This window comes from Balaenoptera musculus, chromosome 8 (genome assembly GCF_009873245.2).
Source record: "Balaenoptera musculus isolate JJ_BM4_2016_0621 chromosome 8, mBalMus1.pri.v3, whole genome shotgun sequence".
In the NCBI taxonomy this organism is placed as follows: domain Eukaryota; kingdom Metazoa; phylum Chordata; class Mammalia; order Artiodactyla; family Balaenopteridae; genus Balaenoptera; species Balaenoptera musculus.
The window spans coordinates 101,255,351-101,280,629 of record NC_045792.1 but is presented as its reverse complement, the minus strand read 5'-3'; the positions used below and the strand labels follow the sequence as shown (position 1 = coordinate 101,280,629).

The following is a 25,279-nucleotide window of genomic DNA, read 5'->3' as shown; positions in this document are numbered from 1 at the left end:
GCTGTGGCTTAGCCGAAGGCCCGGGTTCTGGGATTAACGCAGAGGCAGTGCTCACAGGCTGGGGACTGCTGACAACCACAGCACAATGGCATTTCTGTGCGAGCTCTTCAGAGCCTTTACCCAACTCCATCTGGCCCAAGTGGCCTTGAGAAAAGGGAATTCAGTTGGGGCTTTGTGCTCAAACCAGCTTGGACCTCCCTCTGCTCTTTCCTACCTCCTCCAAGAAGGAGGTCGCTTGCTCTGGCCTGGGGTGGGGAGATTCAAACCACCAAACTTTGGGGCGTCACTCATATCCCTCCTTCACAAGAAGGTGGTTTCTTCCACCCCATCCAACTTTACCTGCCCTTTAGATCCCCTTGAACAAATCACTGACCCGATGAGTCTTAATACTTGAACGTCTCACTTTCAAGTCACAGTTTAACTTGGTGCCTCGAAAGAAGTTATAAACACTAGTCTTTAGTTCAGGTGACTTAGGGCCACAGCAGACCCAGGAACTGATGAGCTGAGGAGGCAAAGGGCAGTCTGTCTCCTCCCCCTGCACCGAAAGACAGGAAACAGGTTGTGGGAGGGAGAGGCCTCAGCTCCAGTGCCCCTGCGAGATCCTGCCCCATGGCCTTCAATGACCTCCTGCTGCAGGTTGGGGGGCATCGGCCACTGCCAGCAGATCCAGAGCACTCTGTTGATTCTGCCCCTGCTCCTAACATTTTTGCACAACACCCTGCAGAACTTCACCGCCGCTGTCCCCACCCACCACTACCGCCCACCTGCCGACACCAACCTCAGCAAGGACGGGGAGCTGGACGCCTGGCTGCCCCGGGACGGGCAGGGGTGGCCCGAGTCCTGCCTCCGCTTCACCTCCCCCCAGCGGGGGCCGCCCTTTCCCAATGACACAGAGACCAACAGCACAGGGGCCACAGAGCCCTGCACCCACGGCTGGATCTATGACAATAGCACCTTCTCTTCCACCATGGTGACTGACGTGAGGAGACCTGGACCTCCTCCTTCCAACCCCTGTGTCCCCATCTTACCATCCCCCCCCCCACACATACACACACACACACACACACACACACACAGACTGTGTGAACCTGACCTGAGTTTGTCTGAAGACCCTGGAGCTATGAAGAGCTCTGCCTAAATGCAGGTAAGAGAACCGGGGTTGGAGTTGAGGTCTTCCTGGTAGAGGAGGTTATGGAACTCCTTGCAGAAAGCTGCTCCCTGCCCTTCCACCTCCACCAGAGAGAGAGATACTATTACTGGAGTTTGATATTCTACTTTGGTTTCCCTGAGAGGTTGCAATTCCACAGGGTAGGGAGGTGGGGCGGTGGTACAGAGGAAGCTAGACAGGAGGCAGGAAGATAGTGGAGGGCAAAGAGGGTATTCCTGAGCTGGGGATTCTGGGCTCAGAGTCCTCGAGACAAAAACAATTTCCTGACTTCATCTAGAAATAGCTCTCGGCAGCTGGGGCCAGGAGATGGAGAGCAGCCAAGGAACTAAGATGGGAAAGAGAACAGGGTTATGGGAGGGTCCTTTCATCTCTAGTGATTTAACACCCCTCCCCCGAAACGCACACACAGTCGACTGTAGAGTCTCCCTGGCCTGCTAAGTGGTTCATCCGGCTGAATTCTGCACTTTGTAGCTGTCACATGGATCGTGCTCTTAACATCTGTTCTAGTCAATGATCTTTTGGTTGCAAGGAAGAGAAGCTCTCTCAAGGCAGCTCATGAGAAAAGGGATTTCAGGGAATCCAAGGGCAGGAAACAAAGTGTGTCCAGGCCTCATGGAAACTGGAACCAGGGATCGGAGCACCAGAGACATCCCTATACACTTACTCTGTAACTCTCTCCTCAACCCATTTCGTCTGTGTGCCCATCTGCGAGACAACCACTGGTCCCAGCTCTGATCCATTACCCCTCAGATTTAGGGCCTACCACCAACCAGAACATTTCTGTGAATCTTAATTCAAATTCTCAGAAAAGGCTTCAATTGGCTCAGCCCAACACACTGATGAGCAGCCCCACCCCCAACCCGGCAAGTGGCTCAGGTGTCCATACCTCATCTAATCATCATGCCAAAGGACAATATAGTGGGATTACGTGGCCCCTTGCCCTTTAGTCAGGGCTCTGCAGAAAAGATGCCTTGAGAAGAGGCTGTGGTCGAGCAGAGCCCCCAGACTTGCCTGATGCAGCATCTGCCTGAAAGTGATCAAAGTTAAGCCACTTTTCTACTTCCCACTAGACAGACCCAAGATGCAGAAGCAGAAGGTGACAAAGGGTGGCTAGTCCTCCTCCCTCTGGGCATGCAGGCATCGTACGCCATCCCCTCCCTGCAGAGTTGGGGAAGGACCTTCTTCATTATTCTCCAGCCTCAACCCAAATTCTGAGACATTCCCCTCCACCCACCTTCACTTGTATGTTATCGAGGCTTCCAATTCTGCTTTTCCATTTCCCTTCTTAAAACTCTACACTCTGCTTTCCAAGTTCGACAATACTCCGGGAACTATCAACCTAGCTGTTGTGCTTCTGTTCAAAACAGCAGGCAGTTTGATCCAAAGCTCAGATTTCTTGCCCTCTGGAGCAAAGAATCTGGGTAAGTGTGCACCTGAGCTTTCCTTCTAAATGGAGACTTGGTAGTAATCTCATCATTTTTGGTTTCAACGACTGACAAAGCCAGATGCACACAGTTTTCCTGAGTTGTGGGGAGATGCCAAGAATAATCCAATCCTCTTCCAACAGGTACTGTGAATGGGACCATTATCCACCACCACACATGGACATAGGGCACTAAAAGGCCTATTTCATAAACACAACCAGGATACTTCTTCCTTGGGCCAATAATGCCAAAGGCTGCACCAGAGACCATTTCATTAGGATAATAGGCAGCTTACATGCATAACCTAACGTGAAGCTGGGCCTTCTGAGTTGTGAAGCAAATGAAACGGCTCGCAAGTTATCAGGGGTTGCTTCAGCAAGAAGCTTAGTCGCAGTGAAGATACTCCACCCAGGCCACATGGCTGTATCTGGTCGGCACAATGGCACAGGTCACCTGAGAAAGACAAGTCCCAGCCTGCCCCTTGGAAAGCGCTCCCAAATGGCCCAGTATCCCAAAGGGATACTTCTGCACTCTAAATGCAAAGCAAAAAATAAAGAAATATAATAAGAAAAAGATGCTATCTCTGGGTTCTAATAAAAACTCTGTCTGAGCTCTTCTTATTTTCTTCTGAATTAAGGTATCCTAAGTCATAACTAGCAGCTTCTATCTGAACCATGTTAGTCAGGACTCTTGTTTGCAAGTGGCTGCAATTCAACTCAAGCTAATCTGAGCATGAAAAGAGTGTATAAAGGCTCCCATAACCAAACCACAAGATGAGCAGAGTCAGAGCTTGCTCTAGGAGCAATGGGACCCAGGGCCATGCGAGCAGGACCCTTGCTGGCTCTCGTCTTCACTTTTCTTTGCATGCTGGGCATGTGACTCTGCCACGGATCCTTCACAACGTGGCCACTGACCATTCTGGGCTCACTCCTAATAACTGTCTCTCCGCTTCAACTTTGAAAAATTCTAGGAAAGACTTATTTGCTGTCCTGGGTCAGGTGTCCACCCCTGGGTCCAATGACTGTAGGGCAGGGAGGGCGTGAGTTGTTATGAATGACCAGCCTGAGTCTCCAGTTCGCTTCTGTTCTGCAGATGAACAACAGTTACCATTTCACTGCTCTATTTCCTGGTGCCACTGTCGTTCGTTTTCTCTTTTTCTCTTTTTCTTTCCCCTGAGGCCAGTCTCACAGCATCTGTCATTTATCACAGCCTTTATCAAGTTAGCAGTGCAGAGCTTTCCTAGGCAGCAATTCTCTGAGTCTCCCTCAAATCTACCACTGCCTATTCCTAGACTTTGGTTCCTGTTACTGATAAAGTAATTCTATATACATGAGGCCCAGGAGCACACAAATATACGAGCCTCAAGAGTCTCAGGTGCACATGAAGAGAATATATATAGTAAAAGCCAGTGCCAAACCTAAGGCGACGTAAGCCCCATCCAATTGTTGCTTTTACAGATGACAAGCACTTTAGGGCAGAACAGAGGCAGAAAAATTCTTTCTGAGTACGTATTCTATACTCATTTATCAATTTCTATTCTATTCTGGACTACACCCAGATTTCATCACCAGACTGCATACAGATTTTGTTCTCTTTGCACGCCTTAGTTCTTTTTTTTTTTTTAACAAATCCTTATTTTATTTTTCCGTTTTCTCTAAAATCGATAAACCCTTTTTTTTTAATTTTATTGATGTAGAGTTGATTTACAATGTTGTGTTAATTTCTGCTGTACAGCAGAGTGATTCAGTTACACATGTGTATATTTTTTTTCATATTCTTTTCCATTATGGTTTATCACAGGATATTGAATGTAGTTCCCTGTGCTACACAGTAGGACCTTGTTGTTTATCTGTCCTATATACAATAGTTTGCATCTGCCAATCCCAGACTCCCAATCCATCCCTCTTCCAGGATTCCTCTGACTTCTTACCTCTTTCCTACATGCTCTTGCTTCTCAGCTTTCCATTCCTCAGTTCTGCTCTATCATATCCCTAACTCCTCACTACAGTGTGTCCCACATGCATCTCCACAGTAGTATTTCATTCACAGGTTTCCATTAAAGTACTGTTAAAAATGAACTCCCAGTCTGACACAGCCCCAAAATCTTTTTAAAATAAAAATTATATCAGATAACACAGAGAACTACAGAATAGCAGTTATTTGAATAAAACAGCAATAAAGTCCATTGTTCTCTGGAGAAAGTGTTCAAATGCCAACCACCCAAATTTTACATCATATGGTGTGTGCACAGGGTATTAAAAGTCTCACAGTAATAATGAAATTCACAAATAAGGATTTCTCTCCAATCAAATCAAGATTATCAAGTAATTACACTTGAAGGATGAATTCATTTGCATATATATTAACACATCTTAGGGAGCATTCCCTAAACGTCCTGGTCATCCCTGCCCCCTTTCCTTTTTCTTCTGTTAACAAAAGAAATGAGCTTTAAAGTCCACTCAAAAGTATACAAAAATTAGCTTTTATGTAAAGGAAATACCACACCTATTTGTCATTTTGATTTAAGCCACATCCTTTAAGTCACATCCGTCAGTGTGACTTTTGATTTTAGTATGATTTTCCTGCAGGCTGTAGAGCTGTTTTACTCCACCTAGAAAGGAAGTACTTTTAAAAGGAGAATTTTTTTTCTTATATTCATTAAAAAGAGCAACAAAATTTAAACTATTAGTTGAGGTATCCAATTGCCACTTATTCAGGATTGCAAATAACTACAACCCTCTCAAATTTGCTTATGGAAAGTTAATGGAAGGATGCAAAGGTATTTCACAGAACCCAAGGTCAAGAACTTGAGCCCAGCCTTATGAAAGACTGGGACCAGGTGGTTGAGGAGAACCAGGGGAGCTGCACTCTCTATCTTTACCTCTCTGGCACTAAGCTCTCACCCCGACTTCCCTCTGACTAAATTACTGCATTCTTTTCCCCTATGCCCCTCCTTCCCTCCCCTTCCCCCCTCCCTCCTTCTCCCCCTCCCTCATCTTTTTCTCCCTCTCCCTCTCCCTCTCTCTTTCCCACTCTCTCTCTGTCTCATGATTTCTCAGCTCCACTTCCGCGTCATTCCAAACTTGGTCCTCCCACCCCAACTTTGGGTGTCCTTACAAAGCTTGCTTCTCTGAGTCGCTTTTCCAAATTTGTAAGAAAAAGAACCTGGGGACTTCCCTGGTGGTCCAGTGGCTAAGGCTCAGTGCTCCCAATGCTGGGGGCCCGGGTTCAATCCCTGGTCAGGGAACTAGATCCCACATGCCACAACTAAGACCTGGCACAGCTAAATAAATAAATATTTAAAAAAAAAAAAAAAAAAAACCTAATTAGCTCTGTCCAGCTCCAGGGTCAGTTTTCTTCAGCTGCACCCAAGGAGGGACAGGTTAAAAGGGCCCTGAAAGAGGGTGAGGGGTTAGTGCTCAGAAAAGGGCGAGTAGTCTGAGCAGTCATCCCAAAAGATACCTCTTACATGTTTTGAAATAACTTGAATCATTCTCACCAGGAGAAGATGATGAGAAAGATTGTGTGACCTAGGGAGGCAAGCCCTCCTTATGTGCTTGTCCTAATCCAAGACCCTCAGCCCAGCAGGAGAGAGGGAGTGAGCTGCTGTGGGGCCGGCCCAGCCCTCCTGGACCCCAGTTCTTCCTTCCTCACAGCGGGGCCTCGTGTGCACACACAAGACCTTGCCACAGCTGAGTCAGTCCATCATCATGGCAGGAGTACTGGTCGGAAACTTGATGTTGGGGATCACGGCAGACAGGTCAGTGGTGAACAAAGCTGGATCAAGGAGCGAAGGCATAAGCCCTCTAGGCTGGACACAGAGGGGAGACTGGCATCCCTGAGAATCCAGAGAGGGACACAGGACTGATCCACCCAAGCCTGACCATGTCTGGAAAGTCTGTAGGAATCACACAACCGTCCATCAGCACTTTCCATGTCTTGCCTCATTTCAGTTCCTCCTCACAATACCCTTGTGAAGCCAGCATGAATGGTACTATTAACTGCATTTTACCAATGAGGACACTTAGGTTCAGGGATGTTGGATAACTTGCCCAAACTGCCTAGAAGGAACCCAAGAAAATTGTGTTGTTAATTCTGAGGAGTGGAAATCAAAAGAAGAGAACTTTTCACTCTTCATTACTATATTATTTGAACTTTAATGGTAATTCATTACCTTTATAATTGTATAAAGTAAATATTTAATGTTTACTTTTTTAAAAAGTACATTCACATAGCTAATAAGTGGCAAAAGCAGGACAAGAATCCTGATTTTCTGACATCCTGAAGAAGTCACCTCCCACCACTCTGCCTTGTATGTGACATGTGAGTGTCACAGAAACAAAGACCTAGGAATCAATAACAGCTAGAGACAAGTTTCAGATCAGCCATAACTGTGTGCCCATGAGGAGGTTATACAAACTCTCTTAGACTTGGTTTTTCCATCTATAAAATGGGGGTTATGGTGAGGGTTAAATTAGTAGCTGCAACTCAGTGTTAATACCCTAACCTTGACTATCTTCCAGGCCAAGACCATAAAAAGATCATGGGATGAATAATAGGAGGCAATTTTCTAAAGAATAATATCTGAAAATATTATAAATGTCATAGCAGATCAAAGACACAAAATCAGCTTTATTATTCATAAAATCTAAGCCACAATCATATGCATTTTGCAAAATCATAAACCTTGCATAGGTTTCCCAGAAATAAAAATCACATAAGCCAAGCTCATAGATACAGAGAACACATTGGTAGTTGCTAGATGCAGGGAGTAAGGGGGGGGGGGGGGGCAAAATGAATGAAAGGGGTCAAAAAGTCCAAATTCCAGTTATAAGCTAAATAAGTCATGGGAATATAATGTACAGCATGGTGACTATTACTGTATTGCATATATGAAAGTCGCTAAGAGAGTAGATCTTAAGTGTTCCCTTCACACACACAAAAAAATTGTTGTAACTATATATGGTGGTGTATTTTAAGTAGACTTGTTGTGGTGATCATCTCACAATGTATACAAATATAGAATCATTATGTTATACACCTAAAACTATTATACTGTTGTATGTTGATTATACCTCAATTTTTTTAAAAAAAATCACAAAAGGCTGTCTCCTAACAGGAGTCACCATCGACCAAGAGTCAAAGAATCAACCACACCCCAGAGCAGTAGTTCCCAAAGCTTGGGAGCTTGTTAAAAATCAGGTTTCTAGCTTACCTTCCAGATATCCAACAGGCCTTAAGTGGGGCTCTGGTATCCGGATTGTTTCCAACACACCCTCTATGATTCTGATGAAGGCGCGTGGCTCTCTCCACAGAGGTATGCTGGGATGCATCAGGACCCTGGACAGCAGCAACCCAAGGATCCTCCCAACACCAGGTCCCCTAGATGCCAGCCCTCACCCAATTATTCCCTACCTCCCATCTCAGCATCTACCTGATGGGCACAGGTGGGCAGCCTTACAAGCAGCTGTTAGATTGCCCAGGGCACCAAGGATGAGACAGCCAGGGACATGGGGCAGGGGAGCAAGCAAAGCAAAAAGAACCAATGCCCAGATTGATAAGTGGGAAGACCATGGTCAGAAAGGAGCCAGACTTATCCGAGGTCTCCCAAGAAGACAGTGGTAATCCTTGAAGTAGAACCCAGGGCTCCTAGCCCCCAGCCCAGAATTCTTTTCACCCCTCCCAAATGTCTTCCTGCTCTGGTCTGTGCTTTTCTCAGAAAGCCACAACCCTGTCAACCAAGGCTGAAGTCATGCCCATCCCTACCCCCCACCCACAGGTTCTTCATTGAGTCTGCCCTCTGGCATTCCTCCTTGGGGAACCTGGACCTCACCCTGAAGGCCCTGCAGAGAGTGGCCCAGATCAAAGGTAAACAGAAAGAGGGTGTCAAGCTGAGTGTGGAGGTGAGACCCCCCCAGGACCCTCTGTGATACCCCACCAGAGCTCTGCCTGCCCCCACCCTCATCCTAGAAGCCAGGACACCTGGTGCTTCCCAGGCAGAGAGTGGAGGGAGGGGTCCCCAGGGGAACCCAAGCCCTGAGCCCCATCTATCCAAGCAGCTGCTCCGAATGAGTCTGCAGAAGGGCCTGACCATGAGCTGAGCCTGGCCCTCGACACTGCAGCTGCTGCGCTCCCCTGCCATCCACCAGCTCTTCCTCTGTATCATGCCACTGTGGTAGGTTCATCTGCACTCAGGTAGGAGGCAGACAAACTGATGGGCAGATAAGCAGACTGAGAAAACAGGACAGGCTGTGTAGGTGGGAGGCTGAGGGAGGCCCCACAGCCAGTGGAAAAGGACACAGGTGCTCTGAAGGCACACAAACACACAGTAATTTACATTACACGTAGTTACAAAAATTCAATCATACTCCTCCTACGGTTCTAGAATCTTTTTGTCCTTAATATTTCACAAACTTCTTTCCATACTGATAAATATTGATAAATGTAGACCTACACGATTGACCCTGTGTTCTCACTGATTCACTCCCTCCAAGCGGGCTCCATTCTCTTTGGCTATGGCAAGGGGCTGGGAGAGTTTTGAAGGCAGCAGGTTGTCACAGTGACTAGCAACTCAAGCCAACTTATGAACGGCGTCAGGACAATGATTCTACCTGTTTCCAGTCCAGGTTGTCTCCATGCACTGGTACTGAGAGATAGGAGAGGTGGGGCATCACAGGCGTGTGATTCTTTTGTGCCAGTTGCTGCCATGACAGCAGCAGAAATAACAGGCAGACGCTAGAAATTCCGGGGCACATAAGTTGAGTATATTCCTTTTATCCACCACTCAAGTGCTCCACCATATTATTTTATTCCTGTCCTCCACACAAACACCTCCCAACTCCACCTCCTTCTCATTTTTCTCTTCTTCTCCCGAGACACACACACACACACACACACACACACACACACGTATGTTAAAAAACATTGTCACTTCCTCTTTGCCATTTACACGTCTCCAAGCATTTTGTGCCCCAGGTTTTTGTGGCCATTGTTGACAGAGATGATTATGTTTGTCCAATTGTACTGAATAAAAATTTGTCTTCCCTTTCTAACAAAACATCACACAAAAAATATTGCCAAACATGTAAGACCTCATACAGACTCTCTTACGAACTTCTATTGGACATATTAACTTTCCTGGAAGTTTCTCTCTTTATTATTATTATTTTTTTTTTTTTTTTTTTATGGCTGTGTTGGGTCTTCGTTTCTGTGCCAGGGCTTTCTCTAGTTGTGGCAAGTGGGGGCCACTCTTCATCGTGGTGCACGGGCCTCTCACTATCGCGGCCCCTCTTGTTGCGGAGCACAGGCTCCAGACGTGCAGGCTCAGTAATTGTGGCTCACGGGCCTAGTTGCTCCGCGACATGTGGGATCTTCCCAGACCAGGGCTCGAACCCGTGTCCCCTGCATTGGCAGGCAGATTCTCAACCACTGCGCCACCAGGGAAGCCCCTCTCCCTTTATTATTATAATAAATTTGTCCCCACCCCCAATCAGAACTCCATTTTTAAAGACTACATAGTATTCCATAATTTTCTAATTTATTTTAATACTGCCAGTAGTGGACACATAGGCTCTTTCCAGCTCTTCCCAATCATAAACAAGTATCCATATGCATGCAGCCCTAGGCATCTCTCTTATATCCCTTGGGATAAACCTCACAAGTGTACTTACTGAGGGACGTCCCTGGCAGTCCAGGGATTAAGACTCCACACTTCCACTGCAGGGGGCACAGGTTTGATCCCTGGTCAGGGAACTAAGATCCCATATGCGGCTCAGCCAAAAAAATAATAATAATAATGGGCTTACTGGGCCAAAGGTATGAAACGATGTAAGGCTTTTCACAGATATTGCCGCATACTCTACAGTAACGTTTTAAAAAATTGTATAAGATACCCTCATCAACACCAAAGACTTGCTCTGAGAAACAGAAAAAGTATGTTGCTGGTTTTTTTTTTTTTTTTTTGATTTGTTATGTGCCTTTTATTCACTCAACAATAGGTTTTAAAAATATCGCTAACTATTCATCTTCAACATCATTTTTTTATATTATATATATATATATTTTTTTGCAGGTTCTCATTAGTATCTTGCTGTTTTATTTTTTATTTTTTTTTATTTTTGGCTGCGTTGTGTCTTCGTTGCTGCGCGCGGGCTTTCTCTAGTTGTGGCGAGCAGGGGCTACTCTTGGTTGCAGTGCGTGGGCTTCTCATTGAGGTGGCTTCTCTTGTTGCAGAGCAAGGGCTCTAGGCATGTGGGCTTCAGTAGTTGTGGCACACGGGCTCAGTAGCTGTGGCTCATGGGCTCTAGAGAGCAGGCTCAGTAGTTGTGGCGCGCGGGCTTAGTTGCTCCATGGCATGTGGGATCTTCCCGGACCAGGAATCGAACCTGTGTCCCCTGCACTGGCAGGCAGATTTTTAACCACTGTGCCACCAGGGAAGTCCCCTATCTTGCTGTTTTAATTCACATTTATTTTATTCTGGAGGAAGTTGAATACTTTCTTCATATGATTTTGATCTGTTTATAATTTCTCTTTCTTGTAATCTTCCTGTTCACATCCCTTGCCCATTTTTTCTTTTTGTTGACTTGTTAAGAACCCTCTTGTACAGAGTCTGCCTGCCAATGCAGGGGACAGGGGTTCGAGCCCTAGTCTGGGAAGATCCCACATGCCGCGGAGCAGCTGGGCCCGTGAGCCACAATTACTGAGCCTGCGCATCTGGAGCCTGTGCTCCGCAACAAGAGAGGCCACAATAGTGAGAGGCCCACGCACCGCGATGAAGAGTGGCCCCCACTTGCCACAACTAGAGAAAGCCCTCGTGCAGAAACGAAGACCCAACGCAGCCATAAATAAATAAATAAATTTTAAAAAATTTAAAAAATTTAAAAAAAAAGAACCCTCTTTTACCTTAAAGATACTGTTAAGTCAGAAAGAGAAAAACAAATACCGTATGCTAACACATATATATGGAATCTTTAAAAAAAAAATGGTTCTGAAGAACCTAGGGGCAGGACAGGAATAAAGACACAGATGTAGAGAATGGACTTGAGGACACAGGGAGTGGGAAGGGTAAGCTGGGACGAAGTGAGAGAGTGGCATGGACATATATACACTACCAAATGTAAAATAGATAGCTAGTGGGAAGCAGCCGCATAGCACAGGGAGATCAGCTCGGTGCTTTGTGACCACCTAGAGGGGCGGGATAGGGAGACGCAAGAGGGAGAAGATATGGGGATATATGTATATGTATAGCTGATTCACTTTGTTATAAAGCAGAAACTAACACACCATTGTAAAGCAATTATACTCCGATAAAGATGTTTAAAAAAAAAGATACTGTTACCATATAAGATCAGTATTTTTGCATCTGCATTCTCAAGTCTGTCCTTTAAATTTATCACTTTTTAAAAATGAAATCTTTTATTGCTTTATATAATCACATCTATTTTTTTTTAATTCATTTAGGTTACCCTCCTCCTGAGTATAAAACTATTCACCTAAATTTTCTTCAAACATGTTCGTATTTGTTTCGGCTTTTATATTTTACCATAGTCCATCTGAAATTTAGTTGAACATATGGAAGGGAGTAGGATTCTATATTTTTTCTTAGATTAGTTAATTGTCCCAAACCCATTAATGAGTAGCCCAACCTTTCCTGGCTGGCACCCTTATCTTATACTGTTTCTGGACTATTCAGTTCCATTGACTTGTCTGTCTATTCTGGTGCCAATAATATTCTGTTTAATTCTTAATTACAGTGTAGCTCATATAAGATTGTCTTCTATGGACAGCTTCTCACTGTGCCCTTTACCAACCTTGAGACAGGACACTGTACTTCGGCACATCTCTAAGGAGCAAAGCTGCCCTAAAAAGTGTCACTGAACATTGTTGATTTTATGAAGACTCCTTGGGGGATAGAAGAGATGCTTATATCACATACCACACAGCCAAAACACTTAATAGGCATTTCTGTTGTCCCTCAAATCCATTCTTGGCTAACAGTCACTTATTCTTCTCCTCTTTCTCTCTCCTGATACTTCCTCCACATAACTGCTAAAATCTCCTCCTAAGAATTCATCTCTGGCTGTAAATCTGCATATATCACTCAGCAAAGCAAAACTCCTGGCATTAATGAATCCTTCTTTCTTGTAATTCATCAATTGTTACTTAAGCCTCCCCATGAGGAGGGGTCTCTCCAAAACACCCTCTCCCAATTCAATCAACTAATCAAAGTATGCGCCTATCAAAAGCAGGTCCCTTAGGGCAGGGAATTGGAAGGAGGGGAAAAGGACCTATTGCAAGGTAAAAACATTGTTTTCTCCTAGGTAATTTTTAATTGTATGATAGCTAACATTCTGTTTTTTAGAATTAAAGAAAGACTTTCTTATCCGCATTCAAAATATAAAAATCCCACTCACAGGATTGATATAAGGCCTAAAGGAAAGAACAAATGTGACAGCAGTTTGCCTACTGCAATTGCTATATAGACGTGGCATGGCTATTACCCAAATCATATCCCCTCTGTTTCTGCCCCAGGTTTGTACTCCTTTTCAGCTTCTACGGCTTGATCATGGGTCTGCAAAGTTTGGGGATTAACATCTACCTGACCCAGGTGCTCTTCACAACTGTGGACCTACCATTTTATTTCCTGGGCTTTCTGACCACCAAATCACTTGGCTGCAAGCATACCCAAATGAGTTCCTTGCTGCTGTCAGGGAACTTCATTCTGACCTGTGCAATGATACCCCTGGTGAGTAGACCCATTTCTGCTCCTGTCCTGGTCCTTTCCCAAGCCCAGTTCCCAATCTGGCCCAAGCCAACTACCTGGAAGGGTATGAAAACCCCAAGCCTCCTCCAAACTTTTCCCAACACCTTATCATTACCTCTTTTCATTCCAGATCAGGTATTCCTCCGCATCGTGATGGCACTGTTAGGAAAAGGCTGTTTGACTGGACCCATGAACTGCCTCTTAATGTACACAGGAGAGCTGTACCCCATAGTAATGCAGTGAGTGGGGGTGTTGGGGAGGAGTCCTGGAATGGAACAATGAGGTCCTAGAGCCAGAAGGTTTCCAGCCAGAAAGGGCACAAAGGTCAATCAATTATTTTTTAAGGCAACAAAGGAGAACAAAAACATACAGAAATTAGGACAAATTAAAGACAAAAAGTAAGATGGTATCAATAACTCAAAATATATGTCACTACAATAAATATAAATAGATTAAACCTACCAGTTAAGAGGCAGAGATTGTCCAAGTTGATTTTATTTAAGTCTAGTTCATGAAGTTTACAAGAGACTCATTTAAAATGTTAGACCATGAAAATCTTAAATGTGGAGAAATAGAAAAGGTTATACTAGACAAATATTAACCAGAAGAAAGTTAGGTAGATATAGAAGCCGAAATAGACTTTAAGACCAAAAAAAGTACAATGGTTAAGAATATGGCTCAGAATTCCCCAGCGGTCCAGTGGTTAGGACTCGACGCTTTCACTGCTGGGGCCCAGGTTCAATCCCTGGTTAGGGGACTAAGATCCCACAAGCTGCAGGGCATGGCCAAAAAAAAAAAAAGAACATGGCTCTAGTATAAAAGGTAACTAGTCCAAATGCTCAGTCATCTTATCTATAAAACACAATAATAATAGTACCAGAAACAGATTAAATAGAAAACAAATGTATAAAAAAGAGGGTCAACAAAACAAAAAGTCAATCTTTGAAAGTATCAGTGAAATGGACAAATGCCTGGTAATAATAATAAAAAAATTAAAAACTGGACAGGAATAAATATTAGGAATTAAAAAAAACTGAACTATAGATCTAGAGTAATTAAGATGCAAATTTTTAATTAAGTAATTAAAGATGCAAAAAACTATAAACCAGTCTATACTGATAAATTTTTTTTTTTTTTTGGCTGCATCGGGTCCTCATTGTGGCTCAGGTTTCTCTCTAGTTGTGGCGTGTGGGTTTTCTCTCTCTGGTTGTGGCACATGGGCTCCAGAGCATGTGGGCTCTGCAGTTTGCAGCATGCGGGCTCCCTCACTGAGGCGCCTTAGCTCAGTAGTTGAGGCGTGTGGGCTTAGCTGCCCCATGGCATGTGGGATTCTAGTTTCCCAACCAAGGATGGAACCCACGTCCCCTGCATTGGAAAGCAGATTCTTTACCACTGGACCACCAAGGAAGTCCCGATAAATTTTAAATTTAGATGAAATTGACAAATTCCTAAAAAAATAATATAGGAAAACTAATTCTAGAATAAATAAAAATTCTGAAGAGTAAACTTTAAAATCTTGCCTCAAAGAAAACACCAGACCCAGATATTAATACAGGTGAGTTCCACCACACTTTTAAGGAACAAATCTTCCAATGTTATACAAATGCTTCCCCAAAAAAGAGAAAAAGGGAAATTATGTCAAATACATTCTGTGAGGTCAGGTGATACTGAAACCAAAGGAGGATAGTTGTGAAATAAAATTACAGGCCAATATTACTCATGAACAGATACAAAAATCCTAAACAAAATATTAGAAAAATGAATCCAGTGGTGTATAAAAAAAGATAATACATTATGACCAAGGAGAGCTGATCTCAGGAAAGCAAGGGTGGTTTTACATTAGAAAATATATTGGGCTTCCCTGGTGGCGCAGTGGTTGAGAATCTGCCTGCCAATGCAGGAGACACGGGTTCAAGCCCTGGTCTGGGAGGATCCCACATGCCGCGGAGCAACTGGGCCCGTGAGCCACAATTACTGAGCCTGCGCGTCTGGAGCCTGTGCTCCCCAACAAGAGAGGCCACGAGAGTGAGAGGCCCGCGCACCGTGATGAGGAGTGGCCTCCGCTTGCCGCAACTAGAGAAGGCCCTCGCACAGAAACGAAGACCCAACACAGCCATAAATAAATAAATAAATAAATAAATAAATCCCATTAAATATATATATATATATTAATATCACCACATTAATAGATTATCATCCCAATAAAAGCAAAAAGTCTTTAATAAAAATTAACATCCATTAAAAATAGTCTTAGTAAAACAACAATAGAAGGAAATTTAAGTTGATATGGAACATCTACCAAAAATCCACAGTAAATATTATTTCTTGATGGCGAAACATTAGAAGCATTGCCTTTTTTTTTTTTTAGTATTTTTTTTAACTTATTTTATTTATTTTTGGCTGCGCTGGGTCTTCGTTGCTGCGTGCGGGCTTCCTCTAGTTGCGGCGAACGGGGGTTACTCTTCGTTGCGGTGCATGGGCTTCTCATTGCGGTGGCTTCTCTTGTTGCAGAGCACGGGCTCTAGGGTGCGTGGGCTTCAGTAGTTGTGGCACACGGGCTCAGTAGTTGTGGCTCACAGGCTCTAGAGCGCAGGCTCAGTAGTTGTGGCGCACGGGCTTAGTTGCTCCACGGCATGTGGGATCTTCCAGGGCCAAGGCTCGAACCCGTGTCCCCTGCATTGACAGGTGGATTCTTAACCACTGCACCACCAGGGAAGCCCTAGAAGCATTCTCTTTAAACTTGGGAATAAGACCAATGTGCCTGCTGTCTCCTCCTCTATTCAACATTATCCTGGAGAGTGTGGTCAGTGCCTAGGATAAGAAAAACAAATAACAGAAATAGGATTGGAAAGGAAAAATCAAAACTATTATTATTTATAGAGGATATAACTGTCTGTATATAAAATAGATAACTAATAAGAACCTACTGTATAGCACAGGGAACTCTACTCAATACTCTGTAATGACCTATGTGGGAAAAAAATCTAAAAAAGAGTGGATATATGTATAGGTATAACTTTGCTGATTCACTTTGCTGTACAGCAGAAACCAACACAACATTGTAAATCAACTATACTCCAATAAAAATTAATTTTAAAAATCTATATAAAAATCTAAAATTATTAGAAATAGTAAAGTTTGGCAAGGTGGCTAGATACAAGGTCAATAAACAAAAGATTAATTGCATTCTCTACTCTTCTAAAAATTAGAGTTTTTTCAAGAAAATTTTTAAATTATATTAAAAGGTATTAAAGAAAATGTAAATAAATGTATTATGTGCACGGAGAGGAAATCTCATAATATGTCAACTCATAACTGACATAAGATGATATTAAAATGTTTGTGATTCCAAGATTGATTTATAAATTCAATGCAATTCTGATCAAAATCCCGATAGATATTTTCAAGAAACTAGCAAGCAAATTCTAAAATGTATATAAAAGTGCTGTGGACCAAGTATAATCAAGGTACTTTTTTAAAAAGGACAGAGGGGAAGGACTTGCCCTACCAGAGATCAAGGCATATTATAAGCTCTTATTATAAAATTGTAGTAATTAAGATAGTGGATGCTGGAGCAGGAAAGAACAAATTGTTCAATGGAAAAGAATAGCAAGCTCCAAAACAGACCCACACATAGGAAAAACTTGCAGAGGAAGCACTGCAGATGATAGGATAAAACGTGGCCTATTTAACAAATAGTACCAGGACATCTACTAACCCATGTGGGAAATAAATAAAATGCAATCATATTTCAACCTTAAAGAAAAATTAATTTCTGCTGAAGAGGGGAGGATTTCTGAAGACATAAAAAAAAAGGCTAACCAAAAAAGGAACATTGATAAAGTTTTCTACGTTGGATTTTTTTTTAATCCTGGTCATTTGTTTCACTATAAACAAGGTGAAAAGAGAAAAAGAAGGTATTTACGGGCTTCCCTGGTGGCGCAGTGGTTGAGAATCTGCCTGCCAATGCAGGGGACACGGGTTCGAGCCCTGGTCTGGGAAGATCCCACATGCCACGGAGCAACTGGGCCCGTGAGCCACAATTACTGAGCCTGCGCGTCTGGAGCCTGTGCTCCGCAACAAGAGAGGCCGCGATGGTGAGAGGCCCACGCACCGCGATGAAGAGTGGTCCCCACTTGCCGCAACTAGAGAAAGCCCTCACACAGAAACGAAGACTCAACACAGTCATAAATAATAAAATAAAAAAAAAAAAAAAGTTACCTTTAAAAAAAAAAAAAAAAAAAAAACAGAAGAAGGTATTTACAAGGATTTGTATGCAGCATTTATAAAGAACTTCTGGAAATCTATTAGAAAAAAAGGACTTCTATTTCCATTAAAATAAAAAAATAACATTGACAATAACCCCCAAAAAGTATAAAGTATTTTTAAATATCCTTAAAGTATTTTTAAATATCCACCAAAGAGCTGGAATAAGAGTAAGGGAAAACTAGGCCAACCATCTAAGGGAAATTGGGAGCCCAGAGAGGTAAGCAGAGCACCTGAGCAAACACTATACATAATGAAGAAAGTCATGTGCATTCTCTTTGACCTTAGAATCAACTGTTTAACACAGTACTGGGGGTCCTGGACAACACTGCTCTACTGGGAAAGAAATAAGCAATTTAAAAGACAAGCGTTTAAAACACCATTATTTAGAGAGCATATGATCATTTACCCAGATAAACCAATAAAATCAATAAGCAATTAAAACTAATAAAAGAGTTCAGCAGGATGCCGGATACAAAATCAAATTACCAAAATGTCAATAGCAATAACCTAGAAGCAATAATCTAGAGAAATAACCCAGAAAATAACATAGAAAATCTTTGAAAATGAAGACACCATTCAGAATAACACCAAAAGCTAGATATTATCAGGAAATTAACAGAGGACATCCAAGACTTCCATGGAGAAAATTTCTGAAACATTTTTAAGATCACAAAGATTATCTTAGTAGGTGGAGAGACATTCCACACTCTTGTTTAGAATGACATGATAAAGATATCCATCCTCTCCAAGTTAACTTTTAGAAATTTATAGAAATTCAACAGAATCTAATCAGGATTTCAATTAGATCATTTTTTAGGAACTCCAAAAACTTACTCTAAAATTTATATGGAAGAAAAAAGACCACAATTGCTAGTCAATTCTGAAACAGAAAAGCAAAGAAGAGAGTCTCACTCTACCATCTATTAAGACATACAACAAAGCCATGGCATGTCTATGGCTTTCTTGGTGCAAGAAGAGACAAACAGAATTGAAGAGAGGGCTTGGAGATAGACAGATAGAGATGGAGATGCAGACGCAGATGGAGATGGAGATGGAGGGGAGCGGGGAGCAGGGAAAGGAGGGGGAAGGAAAGGGAGAGGGAGGAAGAGGAACAGAGAAACATGGCAGCTATATCAATTTCATTATATCAAAAAGGACTTCTGCTTATTGAAGGACACAATGGACAAATTTAAAAGACAGAGGGGAATTCCCTGGCGGTCCAGTGGTTAGGACTCGGCGCTTTCACTGCCAGGTCCGGGTTCAGTCCCTGGTCAGGAAACAGAGTGCTGAGTGAAATGAGAAATAGAATGATCTATTACCTCTACCATTTAGGTAAGTTAAAATATTTGCACACAAAACAATATACATTTTACAAGAACATATACAAATAAAAAATTCAGGGACTTCCCTGGTGGAGCAATGATTAAGAATCTGCCTGCCAGTGCAGGGGACACGGGTTTGAGCCCTGGCCCAGGAAGATCCCATGTGCCTTGGAGCAACTAAGCCCATGCGCCACAATTACTGAACCCATGTGCCACAACTACTGAAGCCCACGTGCCTAGAGCCCGTGCTCTGCAACAAGAGAAGCCACCGCAATGAGAAGCCCGCACACTGCAACCAAGAGTAGACCCCGCTCGCCACAACTAGAGAAAGCCCGCATGCAGCAGCGAAGACCCAACACAGCCAAATAAATAAATAAACCTTAAAAAAAAAAATGCACATCAAACACAATAGAATGGTTGACTTTGGCAAGGAGAGCATTAGGAGTGGGTAACGATAATAAAAGGAGTAAACAATTAAGGGGGGGGGAATAAGGGAGCCTTTCAAGGACAAATGATAATAGAGGGTGAGGGTCATGAACTGAGGGTTATGAGTAACTCAACCCTCTGCCTCTGAGGTCCAAAAAAAAAAGTAGAAAAAGAGAGTGACTGGGTAGCTTTAGATAAGATGACCAGGGTAGGTCTCCTTGGTAAAGATCAAAGGCAAACACTAAGGAATAAATGAGGAAACAAAGGGATAGGGCACAAGATAAGAACTTGGTAGGCAGGGATCAATCATGTAGGGATTTAGAAGGAGGTCAGATTTTATTCTAGCATGATGAGATATCACAGGATGGTTTTAAGCAGAGGGTGAAAATATCTGAGTTACAGTTTTAAAGATCACTTTGGCTTCCTCATGGAGAATAGGCTAGGGATAGAAGGGCCAAGAGTGAAAATGGGAAAACCAGTCAGGAGGCTACCGCAATAGTACTGTCAAGAGGTGAAAATGGGGACTTCCCTGGCAGTCCAATGGTTAAGACTTCGCCTTCCAATGTAGGGAGCGCGGGTTCGATCCCTAGTCGGGGAGCTAAGATCCCACATGTCTTGTGGCCAAAAACAAAACAAAACATAAACCAGAAACAATATTGTAACAAATTCAATAAAAGACTTTAAAAATGGTCCACATCCGGGCGTCCCTGGTGGCACAGTGGTTAAGAATCCGCCTGCCAACGCAGGGGACACGGGTTCGAGCCCTGGTCTGGGAAGATCCCACGTGCCGCGGAGCAACTAAGCCCGTGCGCTACAACTACTGAGCCTGGGCTCTGGAGCCCGCGAGCCACAGCTACTGAAGCCCGCGCGCCTAGAGCCCGTGCTTCACGACAAGAGAAGCCACCGCAATGAGAAGCCCTTGCACTGCAACGAAGAATAGCTCCCGCTCGCCGCAACTAGAGAAAGCCCACGCCCAGCAGCAAAGACCCAACGCAGCCAAAAATAAATAAAAATAAAATAAATAATTTTTTTTTAAAAATGGTCCACATCCAAAAAAAATCTTTAAAAAAAAAAATAGAGGTGAAAATGGCTTCGCATGAACTGGTGGGCAGTGGTTGTAGAGATGGAGAAGAGGAACTGATTCTGAATGTGTTCTGGAAGAAGAGCCAACCAAATTCATATTTTGGATGTGGGGAAATAAGGGAACAGGAGGTATCGGGGATAATTACAGATACTTGAGCTTGAGCAGCTGGGTGGTTAGAAGTGCCCTGTGCCAGGATGGGGAAATCTGAGCAAAGAGCAGACTTGGAGGTAGAAACGCAAAGTTCTTGGCCATATAAAATTTGAGGGGCCTTTTGGACATCCAAATTAAGATGTTAAGTAGGAAGTTAGATATAGCATCTGGAGCTTGGGGGAGAGGTTGGTTGGGGACTTGTTCTGTTATACAGCAGGTTCAAACTGGAACTGGAACCCAGGCTTCCTGGTTCCGAAACCATTTGCTTCCAACTTTCCTTGTAGCCAAGGTAAGTGCAAGCATTTGGCCCTGTACAGAAAGTGAAAAGAGAAAACACCATTGGCAGGCAGAGTTAGGGCACCCACAAGCCTCACCGGCCTCACCAAGGTGCTCTTCCTCTCCATGGGCAGAGAGGTCCAAGTGTGACAACCACCTTGGCCAACATAGGCAGCATTCTGAGCCCACTGGTGGGCATGACCTCCGAGTTCTACCCTTCCCTGCCTCTCTTCATCTATGGTGCGGTCCTTGTGGCTGCCTGCCGCATCACTGTTCTCCTGCCAGAGACTCTGGGGCTGCCACTGCCCAACACACTGCAGGACCTGGAGAGAAGGTACGCTGCACCCTCCCCTCCCCTCCCTACACTCAGAGCTATCAGGCCCTCACAAATCCTTGATCCAGCCCCATTTAACAAAAAAAGGCCAGACCCAGGGGAGAGCAGGGACTTACCTGGGGTCATTCAGCTGGATTCTGGTGGAGCCAAAGCCAGAATCCAGGCCTCCTGCTTCCTTTGGCTCCTGGTCCTGTTCTCACAGATAGGCTGAGTCCCCTAGAATCCTTTCTGGGACTCTTGGAAACAGTGGGAGATTTGGACATAAAATGGGACAGCTGAGCACAAACACCTAAAAAGGATCCCCCATCTCTACTCCCACGTCCTGCTTCTCCTTCCCCCGTATGTGGAAAGAGAAATCGGGGCACAAGCAGCAGAGCAGCAGATGGTCCCACTCCAGTCCTCCTGAGAACTGAGAAGGGGCAGAGAGTGGACAGAGCCCCTGCATCTCCTGTACGTCCACACCAAGTGGAGGAATGGAGAAATGGCAGCCAGGGGAAGACGGGAGGGACCTCTACTGGACCTATGGTTCCAGAGAATACTTCCCCTGGGCTCCCCACTCCTAGCCAGACCCACCCTACCATTTCATTAAAAGTAGCTATGCACAACTTCTCCCACTGTTCCCACAGAGGTCACTCCACTTCAGCTAACCCTCTGTCCAAAAACTCATGCAGCGATCGTCTATGTAGAAAATCCAATGGAATCTACACAAATGCTACCACAATGAAAACAAATTTAGCAAGGTTGTGGGCTATCAGATCAATATTTTTAAAGAATTGTATTTCTGGTGGCGCAGAACCTGGTGGTGCAGTGGTTAAGAATCCACCTGCCAATGCAGGGGACACGGGTTCAAGCCTTGGCCCTGGAAGATCCCACGTGCCGCGGAGCAACTAAGCCCATGCGCCACAACTACTGAGCCTGCGCTCTACAGCCCGCGAGCCACAACTTCTGAGCTCACGTGCCACAACTACTGAAGCCCATGCACCTAGAGCCCGTGTTCCGCAACAAGAGAAGCCACCGCAATGAGAAGTCCGCGCACTACAACGAAGAGTAGCCCATGCTCACCGCAACTAGAGAAAACCCTGCGCACAGCAACGAACACCCAACACAGCCAAACATAAATAAATAAAATAAATAAATTTACTTAAAAAAAAAAAAGAGAAGCCACCGCAAAGAGAAGCCCACGCACCGAAACGAAGAGTAGCCCCTGCTCGCCACAACTAGAGAAAAGCCTGCGCGCAGCAACGAAGATCCAACGCAGCCAAACATAAATAAATAAATTCATTTTTTTAAAAAAAGAATTGTATTTCTATATACTAGCAATAAACAACTGGAATTTGAAATTTTAAAAAGAATACCATTTACAGTAGCATCAAAAATGTGAAATCTATGAAGACAGTAAAAACATCAGTGTTTGCTCGAGGCTCAGAGGGAGGGAAGAAGGATGAATAGGAGGGACACGGGGGATTTTTAGGGCAGGAAAACTATTCTATATGACACTATAATGTCATTATATGTGCCAAAATGCTTGATAAGCTACAAGGTAAGTAGTATTATTATCCTTAGGCTGAGGAAGGTCGTGAGACACAGCTAAGAAATAACGGAGCCTACACTTGAACTCAGTTGACTTGACAGCAGAATTCATGTGTGTGTACACACACACACACACACACACACACACACACACACACCGTGCTCCCACGTTTCTCGCCAGTTTTCTCTGCTCCCTTCACGGCTTTCTTTTAGTTACACTGAAAACCTTTATGCATCTTGCTCCCCCCACCTCCCTATTCAGCCTTTCCTGGAAGCAGAGAAGGGACTAAAATGAACGCAGCCAATCAGGAGGCTGTGAAACTCTTCCCCCTCCCTGAGGCAGATGCTAACATCTAGAAACAAAGGAGAAGAGAAGAAAGGGGAGAAGAATGCTGAAGCAGCCTCGTCTCAGCCCTCCAGGCCAGATCCTGGCTGCTGGAGCAGTGTGCCACTTACACTTGGGCTCTTGTCCAGGAAGTTCAGCCTCCAAACTAATCCAAGCTTTCCTGCTGGACTCCAGGCTCTTCTCCTCTTCTCTGCCTCCAGTGAGCCTTGGGTTGGCACTGATGAGGCCCAAGAAGGCAAAACACAGCAAGAGGAGTCACTGAGATCTGGTCTCATCCTTCCATCCCTCAGGCCCTTCCTCCTCCTCAACCTCTGCCTGCCTCTCCTGGGATGGCAGGAACCAGTACTGATGGCATTGGGAAGACCACGTGAAAGAGGAATGGAGGATGGCATGATCTGCAGTCCAGAAGAGAACCCAGGATTCCTGGTCCTTGTACCCGTTCTGGGCTGGGGGTGGAGGCGATGAGGGGCTCTGGCAGCGGCTGCAGAGAGGCAGGAGAGGGTGGACGCAAGCTGTGGCTGCCCAGCCCGGAAAGCTAACAGTTCATCCAGGCTCAGCTGCCTACCCAAGGCCTGCTCTGGCTCCTTCCTGAGCTAATGGGATTCTACACTGGCCCAGGAAGCCTGCCTCCTGCCGCATCCACAGACAGGCACCTATTGCCCCAGCCCCAGGGAGGGCCGGAGGAGGGCCCGTGCGACCTGTACCTGGCTCTGAAGCTGCTGGCGCAAATGTGCAGCCACGCATCGAAACCGCAGGTACCCTCCGGAATCCCACTGGTCCTGGTCTCTGACTCTAGAGACCCTTAGCCTTGGCCCTGCCCCGACCCCGGCTTCTGGCCCCGCCCCCGGCTTCTGGCCCCGCCCCCTCCTTCTACCAACCCAGCCTTCAGAGCCTCAGCTGCGTCTCCGACCCTGGCCCCGCCTCTCGGCCTTGGCGCTGCCCCTGAGACCTGGCCCCAGGTTCGCAAGGCCTCATCACCTGGCCCCACCTCTCAGCTCCTTCACCTGCTGCACTCCTCCCTTCCTGGCCGGATGACTGGTTCGGGACTGTCCTCACCTGAGTGAGCCAGGTGAGTGCCCCTTCCCCCACGCAGCCCCGCCCCGGTGCCATGCCCCACCCCTCTCTGGCCTTTACCTGCCTCCCAGCCCAACCTGCACCACCACCAACTCAGAGTTTCTCTCCATTATCTCACTAATCCTCCTGAGTTCCTGCGGGACAAGACCTGCTACCCGCAGTTTACAAGCCAGGAAAGTCCTGTCTAGTCCCTGGGCCGGGTCTCTGCACCTCTTTTTCTCCCTGGACCTTCCCAGTGGTATCCATGTCCAGTTCATCCTCCCAGAAGGATTCTGAGTCCAGGGCTGGGACTAGGATGAAAGGCACTTGGACTCACCTCTCCTGCCTCGCCCTGCCCCTGTCTTCCCTTAAAAGTTTGACATTTTGGGACTTCCCTGGTGGCTCAGTGGTTAAGAATCCACCTGCCAATGCAGGGGACACTGGTTCGAGCCCTGGTCCGGGAAGATCCCACATGCCGCGGAACAACTAAGCCCGTGCGCCACAACTACTGAGCCTGCGTGCCACAACTACTGAAGCCCGCGCGCCTAGAGCCTGGACTCCGCAACAAGAGAAGCCACCGCAATGAGAAGCCCGTGCATTGCAACAAAGAGTAGCCCCCACTCACCGCAACTAGAGAAAGCCCTCATGCAGCAACAAAGACCCAGCGCAGCCAAAAATAAATAAATAAATAATAAATTTTTTTTTTTAAGTTTGACATTTTGTTCATCGTAGATTCTTTTTGCATTAATTTTGATTCTTTTAAGTATTACGTTAAAATATTACATATCTTGATTACTAAGTTTTTTGGCACCCCTGAGATTTTGCACCTGAGGGGAATCCAGCCCTGCCCTGCACACGCCACCTTCCTTGGCTGCCCACTGCTCGGGAGACATTCAGGGACATTCATGATCTGGCCCCTGCCAAGTTCTCTGGGTTTCTCTCTCTGTGCCCACTGCCCCAAGCCCTAGCCCTTTGTATGATCTCCTTATCATCTTTATCTTGCAGAAACTTGATGGTTTGTTTACTATTACCAGGCAAAGGTAACAGTAGTGCAAAGTCATCTAGTAAGGAAAGTGCTTGGCATGTTCTGGGAATAACAAGGCCCATGTGACTGGAGCAGAGTAGCAAGGAAGCA

At 45.0% G+C, this 25,279-nt stretch overlaps 1 protein-coding gene across 1 annotated transcript; it reads left to right on the top strand.

The window, feature by feature from the left end:
- Positions 1 to 609: 609 nt before the first annotated feature.
- Positions 610 to 24,353, top strand: SLC22A6 (solute carrier family 22 member 6). Its single transcript, XM_036861370.1, is given in 9 exon segments — positions 610 to 639; positions 641 to 979; positions 6,249 to 6,352; positions 8,372 to 8,495; positions 8,652 to 8,767; positions 13,123 to 13,336; positions 21,016 to 21,215; positions 23,741 to 23,846; positions 24,237 to 24,353. Coding segments are annotated over 9 exon segments (1,350 nt in total).
- The last annotated feature ends 926 nt before the right edge of the window (positions 24,354 to 25,279 follow it).